The following is a 25,106-nucleotide window of genomic DNA, read 5'->3' on the forward strand; positions in this document are numbered from 1 at the left end:
TCTTCTTTTTCTCTTTATTCTTAACAGAATATGATAAAGAATATTTGTAAGGACATAAGAAAATTATTGCTGCTTTAAAATCATGATTAAAAGGTTCCCTTCTCCTGAGATTTCTTTCTCTATCTGTTCAGAATAAACCATGACATTATGAAGGGATAAACAATGTTTTAAGTTTTTTCATTTTACCTTTTTTTCATTTTTACCTTTTTCTAGGAATACTAGGACCTATTCTTCTTCCCAAAGCTACCCACCTCTCCACTGGGGGAGTGGGAAAATTCTCCCCATTGTACTCTTTAGTGAGATAAAGAAAAAATAGTTTGGAGAAATAATCTTGTGCGGCCAGGCGCAGTGGCTCCGGCCTGTAATCCCAGCACTTTAGGAGGCCGAGGCAGGTGGATCACCTGAGGTCAGGAGTTCGAGACCAGCCTGGCCAACATGGTGAAACCCCATCTCTACTAAAAACACAAAAATTAGTTGGGCGTGGTGGCACGCACCTGTAATCCCAGCTACTCAGGAGGCTGAGGCAGGACAATCACTTGAACCCAGGAGGTGGAGGTTGCAGTGAGTTGAGATCACTCACTCCAGCCTAGGTGACAGAGTGAGACTCAGTCTCAAAAAAAAAAAAAGAAAAGAAAAAAGAAATAATCTTGGAATGGCCCTCTTAGCCTAGAACTCATTATATTTGATACATGTTAATTACTTTGGCTGCCTGAGCATTGATAAAAATAATAGTATTTTAAAGGGGAACAAAGAAGACTAGAGAAACCATATTCTGGAGTAGACTACACTGGCCCAGTATTTGGATCTAAACAAATTTCTAAACCTTGCAGATGCTGCTCCAACTCTGGGACAAGTGTTCATGAAGGAAACACAAAACCCTCAGTTTGCCTTTACAGTGAATTGCCCTCATCTATGACTTTCCTCTGACTTGAATGCTACTCAAATTACAGAACAAGCATGGCCCTTCAGAGCTTTCCTTTCAAGGAGGAATAAAAGAAAGTCACCCATTCCTTCTTCCACCCTTGGAAGTCCTCAAGACAATTGACAGACTGATGCCATGGGGCACTCACGCAGGCATTCACTGGCACTTTCTGCAGTTGCCCTCCTCCACGGCCGGTCATTGAAGAAAGGAAGACACTTTTCACAGTCTACTCCATATGTGTTATGCTTGCAATTACACACCAGCTTATCAAATTCGTTCTTCATACACTCACTTGCGTGTCCATTACATTTACATCTGGGGAGAGAAGAGACTCCAAAAAATGGAACAGCTGCAAAGTCCCAGAAATGCACACAGAAAAACTACGTACACAAAGAAGTAAGTTTTACCATTCAAAAGTGTAAACTGAGGAACTGAGCAAGATTAAGTAATGGATGTCTGAATTTTTAAGGATGAAAAAAAATTAAACAAGGTAGCTTTACTTAACAGGGGTAGGGATTAACCAGATTAACCTTTCTTTCTTTTCATAAAGAAAGTCCCCAACAATTTCTGAGGCTATCTGTAGGATTAATTCCTGAAGCCAAACCTGTGTGTCAAGAGGGAGCAGAATGTAGTGGTTCAGAAAAGCATGGACTCTGAAGCCAGGCTGCCTTCGAAACCCTTCCCTGTCACTTACCAGTGTAACTTAACCTCTGTGCCTCACCTGTAAAACAGGGATGATGATAATGCCTATTTCATAAGGTTATTGCGAAGATCAAGGAGTGCTTTATTTATGTGCTCAGGATCGCAAAACCACAAAATAAGTTGATGAACATCAGCAATTATCTGCCATAATGATTTTAAAGTATTCCGACCTAAAGGTGGTGAGACACATTAGATACCTCACCCCCATATGGATGTTTGGTAGTCAGACTAATATCCCCTGAGGTTGTCTGGAGCAAGAATCCCTGAAGGATCCCCTAGATGCAAGTATGATAACAAATTAAGGACTCATGGAAATTCCCATCAATACGAATGTGCACCATGGAGTCGTAATGTTCCCCTCACTTGCTTCCTTAATGACAGCAATCAGTCTCATAGCTTCAACTACCATTCACTGATACACTAAAATACTTCAGAATCATTGACAGTGTGGCAGGACGAGTCCCAAATTTAGATCTCCAGCACTCATCTTCTCTCAAGCTCTTATCCGTGACTGCTGCACAAACTTTGATGTCCCCCATGACCTGAAATTTTACATATGTATAACCAAACTCTTCAGTTTAGCTCATCTTCTTTATTTTGTTAATGGTACCAACCATTCTACTGATCACTAAATCTTAAAAGCACCTTTGACTGAAGTCCTGGTAATGTTTCCTTCACAATAAAATGCATCTATATGTTCCTTTCCATTCTGCTGCCACCAGCTTAATGTCATGTATTTGTTGCCTAACCCAGCATCATAACAGGAATATAAATTCCCTCAATTGTACACTATTTTTACTCTGTTTGTACATTAATCCTCCTGGCCCACTGTTTTCTTATCAGAGTCCTACTCCAAAAATTCTGCCTGATTTCTCACTGGGTACAGTTCCCACCAACTTTCACTAAGTACCAATCCCATACTGGAAACAATGCAAGCAAAAATAAGTTTTCTGCTTTTGGGATCTCATGGTCTAACACAGGGGAGGTAAGTCCAAGATCCTTCACCTGCTATTTAAGGTCTCTGGCCACGAAACTATCTTTCTGGTTTACAACTCTACAAATTCATAAGAGATTTTCCTTCAGTTAAATGGGTTTATACTCTCCCGTCTCTAAACTTCTGCTTATGACATGTCCATCCTCTTGCATCCAACCAAGGCATCCTCTCCTTCCTTATCCAAAGCTTTCAAGACCCAGCTCAGATGCCATCTGCTTCTCTAGCCTGGCAGTTTTGGATCATTCTTGATATGTGGCATCTTTTCTACTGCTGCTTTATCTATTTTTTAAAAACAGGTGATTACCAGTATTTCAGTTTTCACATATTCATACATTGCCTACCCTGTTCATTTGTAAGATCCGAGAAGGTCAGGATTTCTCAGTAGGATAAGGTGAGTCTTACCCTTCCTCAAGTGCTTCATAGTGCCTTTGCACTTAAATTGTCAATAAGAATTCACTAAGTGTGTGGATTTGACAAGGTTTTGGAAAACCTACATGCTTAGTTTCCAGAACAACAAGAAGATCTCACAATGAAAATATCTTAGGCTGCTGTCTGTCTTTCCAGCTAAGCATTATCATACAGGAAGGACTGCCGCTCCTATTCTTGCTAAAGAAAATATCTAACAACGGTATTAACATAGTTGTAAACAAGTTGCTAGATTCACCTCTATGCAAAAGCTCCAAACACTTTCAAGACTAATTTAATAGTTTACTTACCTGCCACCCACAGCAAAATCAGAGATCGCATAATAATAGGACTTGAGAACTTTGGGATCGTTAAACACTTCATCTCCAAAAGTGTTCAGGCGATTAAGAGTTACTCTGATGTCAGTGGCAGTTACCCATTCCTGTCAGGAAGCAAAAACAGAAACATAAAAGAGAAGTGGAGGGACTGAAAATGATATAAATGTGACAAAATGTTCTAAATCACTAACTTATCATTTAACTTATGCCCTCTTCTAGCACTAAATCTATTATAATACTCAATGACTTCTTTAATTTTCTAATATTTTTCTCCTTCTTGACTCTTCCCTTCTTTGATTTGTTACTTTACTACTCAGAGTCTCCAAAAACAAGGATAATAACTAATTTCTTTGCAAGGCTGCTGAGAGGCTTAAATAAAATATAATGTGCAGCATACATTAGGGACTCGATACACATGCCCCTTCCCTCCATCCTGTATCTGCACCCCAAATCCAGTAAGGGATACCAGCTCAGAGCTCATGGGGCACCACACTTGGATCAGAGATGCTGGTTATTGCCTGCCCCTGCCCTTTTTTTTTTTTTTTTCTGAGACAGAGTCTCGCTCTGTCGCCCTGGCTGGAGTGCAGTGGCACGATCTCAGCTCACTGCAAGCTCCACCTCCCAGGTTCACGCCATTCTCCTGCCTCAGCCTTCCGAGTAGCTGGGACTACAGGCACCCACCACCATGCCCAGCTAATTTTTTGTGTTTTTAGTAGAGACAGGGTTTCACTGTGTTAGCCAGGATGTTCTCGATCTCCTGACCTCGTGATCCACCCGCCTCGGCCTCCCAAAGTGCTGAGATTACAGGCGTCAGCCACCACACCTGGCCACCCCTGCCCATTTTACAGCATCTATTCCTCCCTGCCAACCCAATCCCCTACTGACAGATCTGAGGGAGATGCCCAAGTACTCGCTAATAAATCATTACATAGGCTTGAACCAATAGGATGTTGTCTGTGTTTATCTTGACCCTCCCCACAATATCACCTTCTCTCTGAGGCCTTCCCTGGCCATCTTATCTAACATTACTACCCCTCCCCAACTCCCTATTTCCCACTCTCACTTTATTTACATTGTCTTTTTCCACACACACCTTCCCCTTCCCACCACACTGTAGGTACCATGAGGGCAGGAAATTTCTGTTTTTTCCACTGCAATTTCCCTAGGATGCAGTAGGTATGCAAACTATTATTTGCTAAGTGAATGAATGAACTTGAAGAAACCACAACTTATCAAGTTGGTAGGTGTACCATAATGGCGGAGGACAAGAATGGGGGCTGTAGAGTTTTTCCCTAGGTTTTATGAGATCTAAGCCCTTACACTGAGCTAATTTTAGGCAGATGTTTACATGCGTGGTAGAATGCTATACTAATGATCCCAGTGAATCACGTCTGCTAGGGCCCACATCTAGTGCAGTCTCTTTCTCTGCTGACTCTAAGCTTGGGTGTGTGACTGGTTTCAGCCGAGGGTACATCAACAAATGTGACATAAGCAGAGGCTTGACAAGTACTTGTGCACAGGGACTCACCCTCCCAGATCACTTCCGCTGCGGTGTAAATCCTGGTCCAGCTTCCTGATGATAAAAGACCACAGGGAGACAGAGACCCAGGCCCCAGCTGACCTGTCAGGTGAGTGACCCAGGCTAACACAGAATCATGAGAAATCATAAATCGCAGTTATCTAAAACCATTAGGTTTTGGGGTGGTGTATTACATATAACCACTCAAAGACAGCATTTCCATTTTAAGTCTTTCCTAGGGACTGCACAACAAAATCACCTTTGGAGACGAAACAAGCAAGTGCAGAGGTGCAGACATCTATGTTTTCAGAAGGCTCCAGGTGAGTCTGGGAGGCACAGCTCTGATTTGGAACCACTGCCTTAAGCCACACTAAATACCTGGCATATAGAACAACATGGAGAGCTCATAAAAGCTAATCTCCACAAAGCCTTCAAGTATAATTAGAAAGGAAAAGAGACAATGATTTCATCATATCCGAACTTGGAACTCCAATAACAACTCCTACTCATGGCCACAACGGTAGGAATCTTTTAGTCATCTGTAATGTAAATAGCTAAACATATTTCTGTGTTTAATGCTTATTATGTCTTCTACAAGGCTTCGACCTTATCACAGCTGTCTTTGAATAAGAGCTTCTCAAAAAGCTAAGCCATTTTTTTTTTCCTAATGGGCATCTTTAAATAACAGACCCTGGAGCTAGACCCTGCAGGTTTTGAATCCCAGTTCTGCCACTTAAACTGTGTGATTTGGGGCAAGTTATGTCCTTTCTGGGCCTCTGATTCCTCATCTGTAAAATGGAGACAATAAAAGTATCTGCCTTACAGGGTTACTGTGAGGGTTAACTGAGGTAGAAAATCAAAGGGCTTAGAACAGTGCTTGTCACATTGTAGTATGCTATAGTAAGTGCTTTAATAAATGTAAATTATTACCATAAATAAATATATGCTTAGTAATACTTATGGTGAAACCAAGAAGGGTCTTCTTCCCCATCTGGGAGATTGCGGCTTCTGCAGGGAGGTTTAGGGAGCAATGAAGAGAGGGAGAGAGGCAAGAGTTCTCTCTCATTGTCAGATCAGCTAAAAGTCAAATTAGCTCAACCTCCTTGGCAACTGGATATCAGAGACAGAGCTCTTACATTCAGAGACACATAATTCATGTTACTGCATAATGAAACTGACTGACCATGTCTATGCAGATGCCCACAGCATTTTTTTTAAATGCGAGGTCATAACCCATAGCATTTTTACCACACATAGTCTCATTACCTCATATAGTCTCACTAGTTTCTACGGCATAAAGAGCAACAAACATCACAATTCTTACAGTTGGGGAAATAGCTCAAGACAGGCTGACCAGGTGCACAGTTAGCAAAGGTGCCAGAAAACCACAGTTACAACTTTGTATCACTGCATTTTCTACTGACTACACTGTTCTTTCTATTGTTGCCTCATCAGGACTGGAAAATGCAATAATTTGCTGTAGGAAAGAAAGAAGTCTGGCAAATGTTTGCTAGCTGATCAACTTAAAGAGTATTTGTAGGTCACCTCTCCACTGGGCATTCGGTCTTCTGCTTTTCCTTTTCTCTTTTTTTTTTTTTTTTTTTTTTGAGATGGAGTCTCACTCTGTTGCCCAGGCTGGAGTGCAGTGGCATGATCTCTGCTCACTGCAACCTCCACCTCCCGGGTTCAAGTGATTCTCCTGCCTCAGCCTCCCAGCCAGGGTAGCTGGGATTACAAGCATCTGCCACCATGCCTAACTATTTTTTTTGTTTTTGTATTTTTAGTAGAGACAGGGTTTCACCATGTTGGCCAGGTGGGTTTTGAATGCCTGACCTCAAGTGATCCACCTGCCTCAGCCTCCCAAAGTGCTGGGATTACAGGCATGAGCCACTGCGCCTGGCCCTGCTTTTTCATCTACCAAGATCAGCTACTCTCTCGGCCATTTATTTTGAACACAACTTATCTCCATTGCAAGAAACACTTTTTTGCAAGGCGTTGGCAAGCACCCTCATTGCTCACCATAACCTCAGAGTTTACCAACAGCTTTCACATTCATGCTCTCCCAGCAACTTACAGAAATACAATGGAAGGGGGGCAACTGGACCCACAGAAAAATATATTCTTATCTTTTGCCACTGTCCAAAACCATACAATTAGAAAGAGAGTCCCTGAACATAATAATGGTGAGAAGAATAAGAAGATCCAAACTAGAAACTCTAGAAAAATGGGGTATTTCCTATTTAGAAATCACAATAGCTTTTCATATAATGTACACAGCATTTGAAAACCCATTATCAGACTTTCTTGTTTCAGTCAACTGACATAGGCCATCCCCATGTGGTTGTTGACTTCAGCCACATGCAGCAGCATCTCCAATTCTGTGTTAAAGTGCTGAGTACAGCATGAGGCTCACCAGCTTTTCCATAATCAAATAGCCAGGACATAAGAAAAGTTCACAGAAATCTGAGCAACACAGAAGAATTCTGTATTATGGTGTATAAGGAATATGCATGTAGAATTCAAGAGAAAAAAGAAATCCTTCTCAGACAGGGAAACGTTTCTATCACAATGTTTAAGTACAATGCTATGGGTACCTAAATTAATATCCTGTTACTAACATCCATCCTTTTAGGTGATGAGGAGTTTCTTTAATGATCAGCAATGATGCCAGACAAACCTAATCAAAAATTTTCTTGTGTAAAAATGAAAGAAGATGGCATTCTTAAATATCTTGCTTCAACTGTTCCCCTTTGCTAATTTAAAAAAATACATTTTATTTTGTTAAATCAAAAAATAGGTAAGAAAAGATCCAAGGAATCTGGGTAATTAGGTCAAATGTTCTCTTCAAAAGGGCAGAAGGAAAATGTTTCCACCTCAGGTACAGAGACTAACGTTAAAATTGTTTGACTTTTTAAAAAATGTGTAAAGTTTACATTCCAGAATAGACCTGCAAGTGCATAAGAACAAACATCAACCAGCCAGCAGGAACAAAACTACTTTCCTTCACTTATTAATAGTACACAGAAAGCAGAATCAAGCTCTCTGTCTGTGTTGCTCAAGTATTCTACTCTGACCCCATACCTCAGAAGTGGGACCACAGGCCCTGCTACAATAATCTTCCCATACCTCGCATGTTGTAGAACTAGCTGGCTTCAGGCCAACCTGTGAGAACTTACCTGCAGCACAGGGCTATTGTCAAAGTTATAGGCACTGGGCCTTCCTTCCAGGGTAGAAAAGGCCACGTTGCCCCCAGTGAGGGGAGAAATGTCACTGAATTCATCAGTACACAAGGCCTGCTGCTCATCCCCTCCTGTCCTGATGAAGCCGCGGTTTGCCTTGGAGTAGGTGTTCTCGCAGGAACCACTGTAGTACTGGTAAGGAATCCAGGGCCCGTCTTCCCGTGTGCGCTTGTAAATGGCAAAGCTCTCAGGGCGGCTGGTGTGGAACTTGAGACGCACATAGGTGATGTCAAAAGCTTTTCCTGTGGGACAAACACATCAAAGGTCATAAATCATATGTATGAAGCAAAGAAATGCTCTCTATTCCAAGCTTAGTTTGGAACTTGACAAAGGATACAAATCTCCTTGTACACATTAAACCAAGAAGACAGGCTATTCTAAAACAGAAACTACATATTTTCCCACAAAATGACAAACTGCAGTTGGGTCCATAAGTTGGCTCATAAAGGCCTGTCGTGATGTGCATTGTGGAAATTTTGTGTGCAATGAAAACTGGCGGCATGTGTTAGTACTGTACTTATACTATTAATTAAAACTAAAATTGAATAAAAAGTACATTTATTTTTAATGCTGGTACTTCAGCAAAAGCTTAATTAAAAGATACAAAAGCAAATATATGCTAACTTTCTAAATGGGTCTCCAGGCCCTTTAAGACTTTAAAAAAACCTCATTCTCTATTAAACTGTAACGTTACTCTTGATGCAGAAAGAATATCATCAGCACTACTCTTCTACTTATCTACCAAGTTAAGATACAGACATTTGAAGAAGGGAGGACAGTGTTTGAAAGATATAGCAGGGAGTAGAATAAGAAAGAGGAAAAAAAAATTCCTTCAGTGGATGAACAATGAAATGGGGGAAAAAAGAGAAAGCGAGTAAGCAGGTTTAAAAAGGTTGTTTGAATAAGTTCAAAAGAGAATATATGAGAAATGAGCTCTGAGCAGAGAGGAAAAGACAGCAGTCACTGGGGCAGACAGTTCCCTGCAAAAGCCAGAGTGTGGTCTTATGGTCAGGATGGCTTGGTTGCCAGCCAGTGTGTCTTCACATGGGTAAAAGATATAATCACCATTCATTCACACATTGGGTCTTGCTATCGCTAACAATATCTATACTTTGCTACTTCTATGTTATAGTGAAGATCCCAGTTTGGTCAACAAGAATTTGTTGGGCACAAATCTATGCTCAGCTCTATGCTATATACATCAAGGGACAGAATGTGTTAGACACAGAGATCCTTGTACTCAAGGAGCTTACAGTTTTTTCTCCCCAAGCCAATTAATTCAAGAACCATCCCAACCCTCTCCTACAAAACCCACAGAACAGCAACTTCTGTGCTCTCAGAAGTGTTGAGGAGAGACTTCTGCCACTTTCAGTTCCTCGTACCCACTAGTCCCTGAGAGACAAGGAGCGATTCCTCATGTGTGGCCTGGACCCTGCTTTGTCTCTCTCTGGCTGCCGGCTGGAGTCCCCCTCTCTCCTTTCCTGAACTCAGTGCAATACAGTGGGGCTCTGCCTCTGTGTGGGGTGGGGCCTGCCACTGTCCTGCTGCTGGACCTGGGAGTAAGTGGGTGAGGTCAATTCAGGGAGGAAAAGAGCAGAAAGCCCATGCGAGCTATGTGTCCAGGCCACATTCTTCAACTGAGCGTTCTCTATAATAAAACTGACAGGATGAGCCATATCCGACTATTTCTCAACTGGCCCAGATCTTAGAGGAGGTTGGATTAACTGTCCCCGACATACATGAAACATACTTGCACACACATTAGCTTCCACACAAAGCCATGTGGCATGACAGAAAGAACACAGGATGGGGCATTTTGAGACCTGAGTTCAGGTCCTGACTCCCTCCTTTACTAACCATATGATTTTTGCTCTGCCATTTTCTCTTTGTAAAAATGATGACAATCCCTGCCCCACCTACTTCAAGAGTTGTTGGAAGGTCAAACTAAGATCTACACATACCTGACTAATTGTAAAATTCTATACAAATATAAGGCATTACCACAATAGGGTTTATAAAGAAAATCCCTGAACTGGGATTCTGAATATGTTCACATAAAAGGACCTGACTGTTCCTGGTACAGTTACCAAAGAATATTATACAAACATGAATATTCTATCCAGGATGCAGTGCATTTTGCCTAGACACAGGTCACACAAATAAAGTTTACACACTTCCTGTTAAAAGAATGCAAGTTTTACCTGTATCTCTTTGTTGCGTCAAAAATGTCAAGACATCACCTTTGAATGAGGGCGAGGTTACAGTACAGTATCTGTGGCATTCCAGAGACTCACTATCTAAGACATTCCCGAATGGTTAAACAATGTAATTTTACTCATGAGTAGGTGGCCTGGACTGTTCAAAGGCTTGCTCACTAGTCTGTAGATTACAGATTATCCTTGCTTCTCTATTTTCTCTCTATCCTTCTGATATCTCATTGTTCTTTAGCAACCCAACGGCAGCAGACTGGGCCAAAGGAGAGAAGGTAAAATCAATCAAGGCATCCTGTGTTCCAATCAACATCTGTAGTACAAAGCCACCCTCTGAAAGAACCAGGCATATGTCTCTTGCTGTGGCCACAGACACAGAGCCACAAGTAGCAAAATGTTCAGAAAGCAATTATGCTAGCATTAAACTCTGATGCAGTCTACTTGCAGGTGCTGGCCTGGCCTTGCTGGCACTGAGCTTCATTTCCAGGGCTACCTTTCTCATGCCAATCTACAGCCACAGCTGGAAATGAGGGAGCTCATTTCCCTCATTGCATATGCACGCAGACAGAGAGCAAAAAGGCAGGTTTCCTTCTGTAGAGAACCAGTCTCCCAACAAACATGGAATCACTCATGGCAGTCTGTATGGAGGCTCACACACCTCCATGACAAGAGAGCCACGTGCACTGCCCTCAGAGTTGCAGTCAACCCAACAGCACATACAGACAACTGCAATTTACAAATCATCATGAGATGATTCCATGACAGGGGAAGTGCATCATGTTTGGAAAGCATGGAGAAGATCATCTAGCCCAGATTTATGAGTTCAAGAAATGCTTCCTAGAGGAAGTGGCATTTAAATCCAAGACACGAGGAATGCTTAGAATGAGCTAAGCAAACAGGGACCCATCATCCAGGCACATGAAATGGCATGTATGAAAGCCCAGAGAACACAGAAGAGTGACCACCGTAGGAATTAGAGTTGTCTAGGGTAGCTAGAACTAGAGAAGTGGCTGGAGATGAGGCAAACAAGAAGCAGAGCAAACCAGGCTAAGGTCATGTTTAAGGAGCAACTTCAGCTTAAAGGCAATGGCCAGCCACAGCCACTGAAGGCATTAAACCAGAAAATACATGATCAGGTTTGATTTTTTAGAAAGATCAGTGTGGAGATTAGGTTAGAAGGGACAGGAACGAAGATGGGGAGGTCAAGATGTGGCAATAATCCAGGAGAGATGACAGAGGTTGAACTAAGAATGGGAACAGAGGAATGGAGAGAAATGAATGGACCTCAGTGAGGTGTAGGAAGCCATTTTCAATAGTAACTTAGTAACTGATGTACTACAAAGGTGATAGGGTGCTGCTTTTGAAAGCCTCCTCAACTTGTCACTGTTAGCACCCTGTTTCATTGTCAAAGCTGCTTTTTCCCATTCCATGAGGTGGAAGAATTAAGAATAACACTCAGTTTTCTAGTTTCAGATGAACCAAGTGGAGGGTAGTACTATTCACTGAAATAGAGAACAGAGAAGGGTGGGCAGGACTGGAGGCAGGCGCAGGGGCAGGATGGGAAGATGAATTCAGTTTCAGATACACTAGTTCTGGGATGGCTGCAGGTCCTGTAGATGAGGAAATGTCCGTAGGGAGCTGGATGTGAGCAGTTTGAAGGGGCCAAGAGAGATGTCTGAGTTAGAGACAGAGACTCGGGACTCACTAGTATGTAGATGGACACTGGAGACTTGAGTACAGTCGAAGCCTATGGAGCAAGTGTGTTGCATGACAGCTGACTTCTGAGACCACCCTGAGGTGCACAAACATTCACAGCACACACAGAGGAAGATGACAGAGGAGGCTATGGAAGGGCAGCCAGAGAGAGGAAGGCAAGTAAAAGAATAAAAATGTCACAGAAGCCAAGGAAAGATGGTTTCGAGGAGGGAGGAATCAATGGGGTTCAAATCTGCTAGGAGAGTCAAGTAAGATACTGACTAAGAAGGATCTGTCAGCGTCAAGCCACAGAGATCACAGCTGCACCAAAAGCAGTGCCAGGGACAAGATGGCAGTGGTTGGAATTGAGAATGGGCTGGGCATGGTAGCTAACACCTGTAATCCCAGCACTTTGGGAGGCCGAGGCAGGTGGATCACCTGAGGTCAGGAGTTCGAGACTAGCCTGGCCAACATGGTGAAACCCTGTCTCTACTAAAAATTCAAAAAATTAGCCAGGCGTGGTGGTACGTGCCTGTAATCCCAGCTACTCAGGAGGATGAGGTGGGACAATTGCTGGAACTTGGGAGGCGGAGGTTGCAGTGAGCCGAGATCACGACATTGCACTCCAGCCTAGGCAACAGAGCGAGACTCCCTTTCAAAAAAAAACAACAACAAAAACAAAGGAATTGAGGATAGACAGTAGGCAGACACAGTGAGTGTAGTTAATCTACCATGTGATCTGGCTAAAGAAGAGAAGGAGGGGAAGATGATATTTGGAAGGGTTACAGGGCCAAGGAAAGACTTCTTTTTTTTTTTCTTTTTTGTTTTCTGATAGAGATGAACGTGTATTAAATGCTGTTGTACTTGACTCAGTAGAGAGGGAAAGGTGAAAAATAGAAGCTGGAAAACAAGAATGGGATTCCATGTTTGTTGGGAGACTGGTTCTCTACAGAAGGAAACCTGCCTTTTTGCTCTCTGTCTGGGTGCATATGCAAAGTGACATTGCAGGTTTTAAGGGACAGAAGTTGAAATTCGAGTTCTACTGATGACTTTTTTCTATGTAGTGAAAATCAAGGATACCTGCTGAAGACTGGCGGCAAAGACAGGGAATAATGTTGGGTGGAGAATATTTGAACGGAGTGTAGAAACTTTATAATAGCCACTGTAAAGTCCAGCAAAGATAGCTGACTAGAAAAAAGAAGGCTTACTGGGCAGAGACCAGGTGGCTGAGAAGAGAGCAGGCGGCCATGCCTTTGTACAAACATCTCAGTGGAGGTGTGATTTCTACTGCAGCATTCAGCATCCCCTCTGCCAATGTAAAAGAAAGACAAGACGAGGGGACTAAAGTTGCTTCAAGGAATTTGGAATCCAGTCTGGATAAAGAAGAAGGCAAATACAGAAAATAGAATGGGGGGTCAAAGTGTGAGGTATGTGTGTTATCTGGAATTAACTACAACCAGAACTGGAACACTAAGGAGTTTTTATTCTGTTAAATAGCTCCACCTGAGGGTTACCATGTCCTCTCTCACTATACTTCCCTACTCTGTCCATCCTACTCATTTCACAACTGACAAAGTAAGAAGATCCAGTTAACAGGCAGATGAATAGAAAACAGGACCAGGTCTTCTAATTTCCAGTCTGATGACACTACTAGATTATCAACATGCTGCAGGAGCAAGTGAAAGTAGACAGTATGGCTTTAAGGTAAAGTAGCCAAGCCAAATGATTAAGGAAAACAGTAAGTGCATTTCTGGATGTATTCCAGCAACTATTCAACCAGAACATCTTCCACTCCTCACCCCATGTTCACACACACGAAGACTAACCATGGATATACACACTACCAAGAAAATGTTTAGCTTCTGAGTGTTCTACTGCCCCTCTTCCTCCCCCTGCCATATCCCTTCCATAAACAAAAAGCTCAAGGGCAGATGTTTAGAATGAAGCACACAAAATTAACCAATACTTCCTGCTCTAGGTCCTAGAGTTCATGCTCGTTGAGGGAATGAGAGGAGGGGAACAGGCCGCATCAACAATGAGAATCCAGCCTTTGTTCATGTGGGACCAAGCCAAGGAATTCTGCTTAAGCCTCCTACGTGGTGAAGTATTTCTAATCTCTGAATAAGGGAGAACTCTTCTTGTCTTAGAATTGGATTCAAGCACTGACTGCTGGGGAACATAAATGCTACTCTGTTATGTGCTACTCAGAAAAATTCCATAAGGATCTTGTGAAACAACCTCTTTTAGAGTTTAGTAATGAATGACAATGGCCATATAGAATTTTACAAAATTGCAAAATGCTCTTCCACAGCTTGAATTAGAAAAAGAAAACTAGTTCATTCTAAAGTATCTAATTAGGAGCCACTGGTTCACTACTGGCTCTTATGTGTTAACTCTTTGGAAGTCAGAAAAGGAATGCACTCCTTGAAGCCAGACTTGATTTTAGGCATATAAAACTTTAATAAAGTTGTAGCACAAAGTCAATTAGAGATGGGGTGTTTAGGCTACTAAATGGGATTCTCCAAACAGTTAACACAAACAGTAGTCACAGAAAGCAACTATTTGAAAATGTTTTCAATTTTGTTAGCATAACTGCTGGCTGAAACAAGAGTTCCCAGGACAACATATCCAGCTGCACACCAGCTGTTATTGTTCCACCTCAGTGGATGGATTGCACAAATAGAGCCTCACCGATTAAGATGACCCAAGGCCAAGTTAATACTGACTGTGGGATCCTCAAGCAGACACAGGCAGGTGATCGGAAGCACTACAGAACAACTAAGCACATAAGGAATATACTAAGATGATCTGGTACAGTGCAGTCACTCCAGATGCTGAAAAACTCAGTCCTCATTATTGCCTGTTGAAGGGCTAGTTTCTATTGGCTAAAACTTATCTTGAAAATGGTTTGTTTTTAAAAACTTATTATCCTGTTCCTTTCCCCTAAATTTCTGTACTCCCTTTTCATGGCCTCCCCCTTGTCAATCAGTCAAATGCTGACAGTGCAAGAGGACGATCCCTTAGAAAGTATATTTAGATCAGCACAACTTAAAAATGCAGACAAGTAACGTTTACAGCTTTGTATAAAATAGTAATTCCTAACTAAATTTATGACAACAAATGCAATGGAACTTACAATTTGAGAAAGCATCCCTTTCAAATGAATGAACAAAGGGCTTCAACAGTCATGTTTTCTGAGTACAGGCAATAAGCACTTCCTATCACACTTGGGCCACTGTTAGTAACGGAAAGACACGCTAACTAAGATGAGCAGAGATGGAATACGGAAAGTCTCAATTCTATGTTGCCACAGTGAAATATAACAAAGCAGGTAGGTAAAACAGAAGATATCATTTTAGAATTTTTTAAAGCTAACAGAATTCTGTATCAAAAGCTATTTATAAAAATAATGGTATGATTATCACTATGGAGCTAAGAGGAAAACAAAAGTTCTGAAATAGACGGTATGATTTTGGAGAAGATAAACCAATAATCTCTATGGAAATTAGATTTTTCCATGAAGTATCAAAATTAAAGTTTAAGCCAAAAGCGACAATTCTCTTTCCCTATCACCCTCAAAATACTACTTGGTGCTATGGTTAAATAAGATCACAGCACTGACCTAATGTAGAAGTTCTAAAAAATAAAAGCTTTCTGCTTGCATTGCCTAATTGCAATGCCCCAAAATGCCATATACACTTCAGTAAACTGAAGGGCCAAATTGACTTATCATGGTAATTAAAATGTGATCATAAAACAGCCATTACATGCATACAGAGAGAATTCTTAACTGAACACTAGAATGTCAAACACCCTTGGAGAGTAATTTCAAATAACTGCAAATCACTGTTAGAGGGTACAAACAATTGCCACTATCAAACATATGATAAGTTCATCCTAATCTGCATATCTTTGCCATTTTATTTGATATACTCACCAAAAAAGATAAGATTCCCAAGTGAAATTTTAAGCCAAGAACTGAGGAATATGCCTTATTAACCCAAACCCCATGCTTCCAAGACTCAATACCAGACCTAATTCATGGTGGTAGACCACAGGCATGAATAAGTCCTTGAGCTGGGCTAAAGGAACAAGGCCAATATTCATCCCCACGCGTTCAAGTTGAGGCAAAAAATCCACTCACCCTGCTGAACAAAGATCCCACTACGGGGATTTGACTGACATGAGATTTAACGGAGTCACAAAGAAGGCAACTAAGTTAATTGTAACACTAAAGAAATAAAAAGGCAATTAAATATAAGCTACATAAGCCCATATTTTAGAAATGTGTAATTGTTAAGATATGAAAAAGACACCATAATTTCATGGGAAGCTATTTCTTGTTCTGTGATATTCATATACTATTGAAAGCTGGCTATAGTTTGGCTTTTATCTATAGCAGAAGGGTGAAAAATAGTTTTTTTAAAAAGAGAAAACAATCTAATCGAAAAACAAGATTCTAATACCTAGTCACAGTGGTATAGTAATAGACTAAGGTCAACTCCAATAATCCCACAAAGTCACAAAAAGTTGACCAATAGTTTACTTTTTTTATTCAACAACTATTTGCTAAGTGAACTTAAAAGTCCACCGTGATGTGCTATTTAAAATACTCTAATCCACCGGGCGCAGTGGCTCACACCTGTAGTCCCAGCACTTTGGGGAGCCAAGGCGGGAGATCACCTTAGTTTGGGAGTTCGAGACCAGCCTGATCAACGTGGTGAAACCCCGTCTCTACTAAAAATATAAAAATTAGCTGGGTGTGGTGGCAGGTGCCTGTAATCCTAGCTACTCAGGAGGCTGAGGCAGGAGAATCACTTGAATCCGGGAGGCAGAGGTTGCAGTGAGCTGAGATCGCTCTACTGCACTCCAGCTTGGGCCACAGAGCAAGGCTCCATCTCAACAACAACAACAAAAAAAACCTCCAATCTTTCATTTTGCTAGAGTGCCTTTTATTTAGTTTCATTCCTAATAAACTTGGTCCCTAATTCCCCTAGATCATGTACTATTTGCATCTGTCCTTAAAAGAGGAAATAATTACAAATTACAAATACCATAGGATATCTTACATACTAAAACGGCTTTCTCAGTTTTCACAATTGCTTATTAATTTCTTACCACAGCCACCCATTAGGTCAAGGTTCACAACTATGACTGGTCTTGATAATTGCTCAAGTCTAAATTCTTCCATTCATTCAACAAACATTTACTGAAAACCTACTATGTGCCAGTCCCTGTTGTAGGCACTGGGGATCAGCAGAAAATAAGACAAGGTCTCAACCTTGTAGAACTTACAGCAAAAGTAGGGAGCATGCTTGGGTAAGGGATAGATTTTAAAATAAAAATGAAAATTCTGTGTGTCAGATGACGGTGAAAAACGAAGTGGGAATAGAAAGTTTGTGGGGAGCCTATTTAATTCAGCATTATCAGAGATGGTCTCATGACATGGATAAGGTGATATCTGAGCAGAGTCCTGAAGAAGGAAAACAGTGCAACATCTGGGGGAAGAGCATTCCAGGAATGGGAAGAGCATTCCAGGAATGGCAAGTGCAATACCCTGAGGCAGGCACATGCTGGCAAGTTCCAGGGAGTGGTGAAGAGGCCAGTGCGGCTGAAGCAGCAGTGAGTAAGGTGGAATGGTATTAGGAGATGAGGTGAGAGAAGCTGAGACGGGGAGGGAATGCCAACATGGAGGGCTTTGTAGGTCACTGTAAGACTTGGTTTCTACTCTGAATGAGATGAGAACCCACTGGAGAATTTTATACAAAAGGAGTAACAGACTCTAACTAGTATTTCAAAAGGACGACTGGTTGCTGTACTGACCAAAGACTACAGAAGGGATGACACAGAAACAAGAAGATGAGTTAGATGAGTTTTGCAACAATCCAACTAACAAATAATGGTATTTTGGACACATTCTGAGGGTGGAACAAACCAGTTTTACTGATGGACTGGATGTGGGGTGCAAGCTTTGGCTTGTACAACTGGAATGATGAAGCAGCCATGGGGGGATGGAGAGTAAGAAACTGGGAGTTCAGTTTCAGATATACTAAGTTGAAGATGCCCATGAAACCTCTAAATGAAAGTATCAATTCAGCAGGTAGGATATAAAAGTCTGGAGTTCAGGAAGAGGCCGCAGCAGGAGAGAGAAATCTGGAAGTCGTCAGCATACAGTTAGTATTCAAAGCCATGGGTTTAGAGGAAAACAACAAGGGAATGGATATAGATAGATAAGAGGTACACAGACTGGGTCTCGGGACATACCAACTTTTAGCAATGGGGGAAATGAGGAGGACCCAGAAAAGGAGACTGGAGAGAAAAGCCACTGAAGTAGAAAGAATACCAAAAGAGTAGAATTCCAGAAGCCAAATTTTAAAAAGCTTCTTTTAAAAAGAAGAGAGTGATCAACTGAACTTTGTCATATACTCCTGAAATGCTAAGAAAGATGAAGACTGAGCATTGGCTGTTGGATTTGTCAACCTGGAGGTCTGACCTTCAAGTGCTTTGTTAGAACTGACAGGAATGAAAGCCAGAGAGAATGCTGGGCACAAGGGAAGGGGGCATTGGAGACAGGTAATAAAAACAATTTTCCAAGTAATGTTTCTTATTTTCTGTTGGAGACAGGGGAGAGCCCTAAATCGCCCAGGCTGGAGACGGAGCCTTGCTCTGTCACCCAAGCTGGAGTGCACTAGCGCGAACTCAGCTCACTGCAACCTTAAACTCCTGGCCTCAAGCAATCCTCCCACCTGGGCCTCCTAAGGTGCTAGGATTACAGGCGTGAACCACTGCATCCAGCCCACTAAGTAATTTCTCTACAAAGAAATGAGGTGGGAGCTGGAAGGGGAAAGGGGTGTTCAAGAACAAACTGCTTTTTAAGATGGGAAGACATCATGTGTTGTGCTGATGGGAATGATCCAGTGTGGCAGCTGGATTTCTACTGAACAATGAGGACTTTCTCTGGTGGTATCACTGGATTGGAGTAGGTCTAAGAGAGCCCCTTTCATCCACAAAGATGTTCTCTAAAAAAGCCTTCCCAAAGATTTCCTAAAGAGAAAAGGCATAATATACGTTTTCAGGATCACTGTAAATATCCAGACTAAAGAGTTATCTGTACCCAAACAGTTCAAAACCCCCAGGCGCTCTAGAAGGCCCCTTTCCATTAGAGCCAGCCCAGGTTTATGTCTTCCTGTTATAGTAGTTCCCATAATCTGGCCCACAATAAGGTCCCAAACTGGCTATTAGAATCACCCACAGAGCTTTTGAAAATGCAAATTGTTGAGCCTCATCTCCACAAGTTCCATTTTGGTAGGTTTTGGGTGAGGTCCCAAACTCTGTATTTTTTTTTTTTTTCTCTTCTTAAACTTTATGGTCTGTGACAGCCCTTAGGAGATCCTGAGAACATGTGTCCCCAGACTCTGTATTTTTTTAAAGCACCATAGGCAATTTTTATGTACAATTACAGTTGAGAAATACTTCCCTACTGTAAACTCTTCTTCATCCTGGTTCTCATCCTTTGAAGATTCTAACAAAAGGCTTCTGTGGAATGAACTTCAGCTCTTCCGATTTTCATGTCAGACATTTTAAGGTGCAATTTATTCCACATGTCAACTGTAGGCACAGACAATAAACCAGAAAAGTAGCAGTCTTCTTTAAGACACACACAGATGTTAAAGTCAACAGGGGTACTCAGTCCACATCCAAGTCTAGGGGTGACTGCACCAGCTAAACCCAAACTCCCCAACATTTTCCTTCAAGCCAATTTCCTCTATCATTCAACTTGCATTCACAAGGCCCTAAAACCTAGGCAAGTAGAAATACACGCTTGATTTTCAGAAAATCTACTTACTGCTGGGGATTTCACAGTGGTATCCTTTATAGGCAGGCATTGGTCAAGATTCCCTGTAAACCAAATTCCCCACCCTCTCTGACATCCATCTTTCCTTCCTATAATAAAATGATACAGGACCACCAGCAATTCTCAATGATAAGGAACACATCTGGAAGCAAAGAGTTAACTTCTGCTTCAGTACACTCAAAAAGATAAGAAAACACTTTTTCTTCTTTGTCTAGAAGCCTAGACTTGTTTAATCCCAGTCTGTGTCGGGTAATGTTGGCATTTTCAGGGAGGGCGTTACATTCTGTTGGCTACAGACTAGCATAGAAATATTTATTTTTCAGAGAAGAAATTTTAGGTATTTAAAAAATATATATTAAAAGGGGGGCTTAAGTACAAAGTGCCAGATGTTCATATAGTAATTAGAGAGAGAGGGGAAGGAGGAAGAGGAAGGGGTGGGGGAGGGAAAAGAAGAGGGAGAGAATGGGGAAAGAATAAGATTGAAGAATTATAAAAACACTGTAAAAGTCCAGACTTGATATTCTGGATTTTAAATTATCTCACGACATGCACAACTAATCTATAGGGTGTGCTTTCTTTTCACTATAGAAACTCTTTGGGTCACTGATCTCACCTCCTTCCAGACTCAAGCCTTAGGACACACTTTAAGTAGCTTAGAATCCAAGACAGAGACTGGCAAATCACAGCTGGCAGGTCAAATCTAGCCCACCACCTATTTTTGTAAACAATGCTTTACACTGTTTATCACTGCTTTTCTGGCTACAAGGGCAGGGTTGGGCAATTGTGGAGACCCTGCATGGCCAGCAAAGCCTAAAATATTAACTAAGTGGCCTTTTACAGAAAAAGTTTGGTGACCCACTCCAATCCAGATCTAAGAAATCAAAGAATATAAAAACAAAGATTTCTACTAAAACCTCTTCTTCTGCAGGGCATACTGTTTTAAAATTTGGTCCAAGGAAGTTTGAATTTTTTCTCTACTCTCATGAAAAAAAAGCAGAAGGAAGTCCATTCGGAAATTTTATAAGATTTAATTCAATTACATTTGATACCCCTAGAATTACCTATGATTTCACAGAAAGAAGCACTTTCTTTCTTAACAAGCAAAAAGATTAGCAGGTAGGGGAGGGGATGGAGATTTGATGCATTTCAAAAAATCAAATCTGTAATAATATCCTTTAGCTCTTACACAGCTCACAAAAATGAACCAGTGAAGCAGAAAGACAAGGAAAACAACACTCTTGGAAAAAGTGACACCATTTTTCCCGCAGTGCCCCCTCCCAGGCCCACCCTCCCCCCACCAGGCAGAGGCTTAATAAGCAGCAGTTGCAGTGAAGGGGGGAAACTGATTACTCAAGTCAAACAGTAATCGTAGCTGGGACAGCAGGAAAAATGACATGTTGAAAACTGCAAATAAAGTGGAAAATGGAAGTAGATCTCATTTAGATATCTACAAGAACCTCCCTCCCTTGTCCTCTGGGTAGGAATTCAGCCCTTCGCACAAGGCCTCCTTGTACTTCTGCTCTTCTAAGCGGATGGACAATTTACATCACGAAAGTACCCTGCCAGCTGGCACTCTCTCTACAAGCTACTGATTGTGAGCAGATGCCTTCATAAGTATAAACGAATACACCCCCTTCTTCATTTTTCATTCATCCACCCTCTTTGCAGACGAATAAGAATGTACACTCTACACACTCTCCTTTAGAAACCAAAGTTAGTGTTCTTCACATCCCTTCATCTCTCATGGGCTGTGCTTGAACTTGTGTTCCTGATTAAATTATACCTTCTACAAAATAGCTAAAATGTATGTAATCCCCCTGGACTACATGTAAATAATCTTGCACTCCTAGACGCATCTGCTTATTTTTTCTAATGACTGTTAAGAAACAAAATTACAACAAATTTAAAGGTCTTAATTGGCTTTTATTTGTGATTCCAGAATTGTGCAACATTTTATTCTATAAAATAGAATAAGTGTTCCAGTGAGCTGAGCAGAGGAATTGGTTTTATAGAAAAAAAAGGTCTGAGAAAAGCAGAAACAGAACAAAAAGCAGATTGACTGTTTCACAAGTTACCTTCCTTTTAGGGTTAAAATAGAGGAGACTTCTTATCATGCCCAGGTAAACTGGGCCCCTTTTGACTGGTTGTTGTGAATCTTCTGTTTTGTTACTTAAACAAACCAGAACTGTTTCAGAATTCAGTTTAATTATGTGGTACCTAGCATGAGCAACTCCATTCTAGTTTAGTCTGGTCTGCTGGGGCCTAGTTCAAGGGGCTAGTCTAAAACAATGGGCCCTCATAAACTTTATTTAATATGACTTAGATTAAAAACTATGTCCTAGAATAGCCTCAATTTAGAGTATTTGAAAATCTGCCACAACAAAGAATCATAACTTTCAATCAGAAGTCAATCTAAATTATTGGTGTATTTAGTGTTATAGATTAAATAGTCATTTTTTTAAAAGTTTCTTTCTAGTTAAATCACCTTTCCCTTAAAGCACATTATCATTTCAGAAACTTCTTTAAATTTATCTTTAATTGGAAAGTAGTAAAGAGTTTGGCAGATAAATATCAAATGTCCCTTTCCAATGAGGAGAAATTTTTTGCAATCACGCTTGAAACTGTTTTATAAATTATGTATATAGCATATTCGGTCAAGGTGTCTTGAGGGTAAGGAGATCACATGACAAATTATTTACACAGCATATTTCAGGTAGGTCAGTCAGGTTCTCAGTACTTCAAAAACATGGGCCCTTTAATCTGCTTTTCCCTTTACATTGAGAACAAACATTAAACAGTGATATCAGAAGAAATGTTCTTCAATCCATTCTTTGCCACATTTCAAACAGACAGCACTGCAGTTCTCCTCCATGGGAGTATTTCACATGCACCCACAATAGGACTTGTTCAACCTTTCTATTTACATTCTGGAGAACAGCCAAAGTCCTTTCTGGCTCTCTTTGATCTGATGCCAGAGACTTGGTATCCAACACCTACCTAGAAGAAATTCTTCCTTAGGAGCTCCCCATGACTAAAGAGGAGTTAGGATGAAGATGGAAAGTATTCTATAAACCCACCCTATATCATTATCACTCCCCAGCTTAAGAATCTGTGCAGCTTACCTGATCTAATGCACACTCCTCAGGCATGTTATCACAAGGCATCCATAAGTCTGGACAATTGTGCTTCATTTTCTATCTCCAAACTATATCCTACAGTTCTCTAATGTAAACTGAAACCTCTGTTCCAGTCTTGCCATCTTTATTATCCATATGCCACGTCTCACCTCTAAGCCATTCTCTAGTCTTCACTCCTTCCAAGCCCTATCCATCTTTCCAGATTTGGTTCAACTTCCACCATATCCATCCATGCCACTTTCAACTTGTATTATCATCTTACTTTTCCGAACACATAGCACTTATTATAGTTCACTACTTGAGTATTTATTCTTTTGTGTTTCTTCGCTCCAACAAGAGTTTAACTTATTCAAAAGCAAGGAATATATACTTTTGGGTATGCTCTATAATAGTGCTTTCAAGCTTTTCTAACCATGACATAAGTAAAAAAGACACTTTACATTGCAACCTTGAACACACACATATATACACAATTGAAACTCAAGTCTGATAAAATAATACAATACTATCCATGATGCAATCTGATATTCTATTTTTCATTCCATTTGATTGAATATGCTGGTTATAGCTCACTAAATTGATTTTATGACATTAGGGAGCTGTGACTCACAATTTGAAAAACACTACAATCCCTAGGGCACTGTGCTTGGCACAAAACAAGTGCTCAATAAATATTTATTTATAGTAGACTGACTCATCTACCAAACAAAACAGGCTAGAATTCTAAAACAAGATGATATTTTCTGGATATTGATGTAGAGCTTATGATGATGCCTTTCAAGGCTTTCTTCCGTATTTTAAAAACAGATCAACATTAAAAGAAAACCTTTGTATATGGCAGCCTTTAATAAGATCAAAGAAAATAGATCTTTCTGGTCAGGTGTGGTGGCTCATGCCTGTAATCCCAGCACTTTGGGAGGCGGATCACCCGAGGTCAGGAGTTCGAGACCAGCATGACCAACATAGAGAAACCCCATCTCTACTAAAAATACAAAATTAGCTGGGCATGGTGAGGCATGCCTGTAATCCCAGCTACTTGGGAGGCTGAGGTAGGAGAATCGCTTGAACCCGGGAGGCGGAGGTTGTGGTGAGCCAACATCGCGCCATTGCGCTCCAGCCTGGGCAACAAGAGCAAAACTCCATCTCAAAAAAAAAGAAAAGAAATGCCCTTTTCCTAAAGCTAAGTAGCAAAAATTTCATTAATCAATATGGCATCCCCCAAGAGGGAAAGAAGCCTCTAGCCCTCTATGGGATCTTAGAAGAACTTAGGAACGGATCCCCTAAGTTCCTTTTAGCAGCTCTGGCTTTCCAGAAGAACTCCTTCAGCCATGAGCAGGTGATAAGCTTTCATGGTAGTAGCAAGGATTTCCTCTCTGTGAGATAGATGGACTGAGGCCCAGTGCGTGGGGTTAGATTTCTACTAAAAAGAAGACATTTAGATAATTACTGTCTGATGCTCATGACACTTTTTTCATGGTATTATCAGTACCTGGAATTATCCCCTTTATTTTCTGCATGCTTTATTCATATGTCACACACATACACACATAAGAACGTAAGATTTTGAGGGCCAGGACTCATCCTCTGCTATCTCTTTATTTTGAGGTATGTTTTTGTTGTTGCCTTTTATAGGGAGAGAATTGTCTGACTTGTAAAATAAGCAGCAACTCAATAGAAGAAAGAGAGTGAACCCAGGTGAGTCTGACTTGTTGTTTGGTTAATTCAGTCAATGATTCATTCAGTTTACGAACACACCCTGAAATTTACTGTGTACCAGGCAATAGGCTGAGTACTGAAGATACATAGACAAAACAAGGGTGAGTCCCTGCCCTAAACGAATTCCATATGACAGATGAGATAAGATACAAATAATTAAGATACAGTGAGAGAAGTATTGTACTAGGGAGTAAGGAGCAGCCATACCTCAATTTTCTTCAATGTAAAATAAAGAGTTTATACAAGATGAACTTTAATGTATACATCTAGCTCCAAAGAGCTTGACTCTACCATCTTATCTGTTAGATTTCTGAAAACATCTCTATTACTAGATCTTTTCAATACTTTCCTTTCTCATAGTAACGTTCTAGAGA

The 25,106-nt window shown here is 41.0% G+C and overlaps 1 protein-coding gene across 1 annotated transcript in view; it reads right to left on the minus strand.

Moving 5' to 3' along the window:
- Positions 1 to 25,106, minus strand: part of LAMC1 (laminin subunit gamma 1) — a 124,992-nt gene that overhangs the window by 35,182 nt on the left and 64,704 nt on the right. Inside the window, exons 2-4 of the mRNA XM_055234090.2 lie at positions 8,057 to 8,361; positions 3,335 to 3,465; positions 1,071 to 1,237 (exon numbers count right to left, since the gene is read on the minus strand). Coding sequence (XP_055090065.1) covers positions 1,071 to 1,237; positions 3,335 to 3,465; positions 8,057 to 8,361 — 603 coding nt within the window. The remainder of the gene's footprint in view (positions 1 to 1,070; positions 1,238 to 3,334; positions 3,466 to 8,056; positions 8,362 to 25,106) is intronic.

The sequence above is a fragment of the Symphalangus syndactylus genome, chromosome 19, assembly GCF_028878055.3.
Source record: "Symphalangus syndactylus isolate Jambi chromosome 19, NHGRI_mSymSyn1-v2.1_pri, whole genome shotgun sequence".
NCBI lineage: Eukaryota > Metazoa > Chordata > Mammalia > Primates > Hylobatidae > Symphalangus > Symphalangus syndactylus.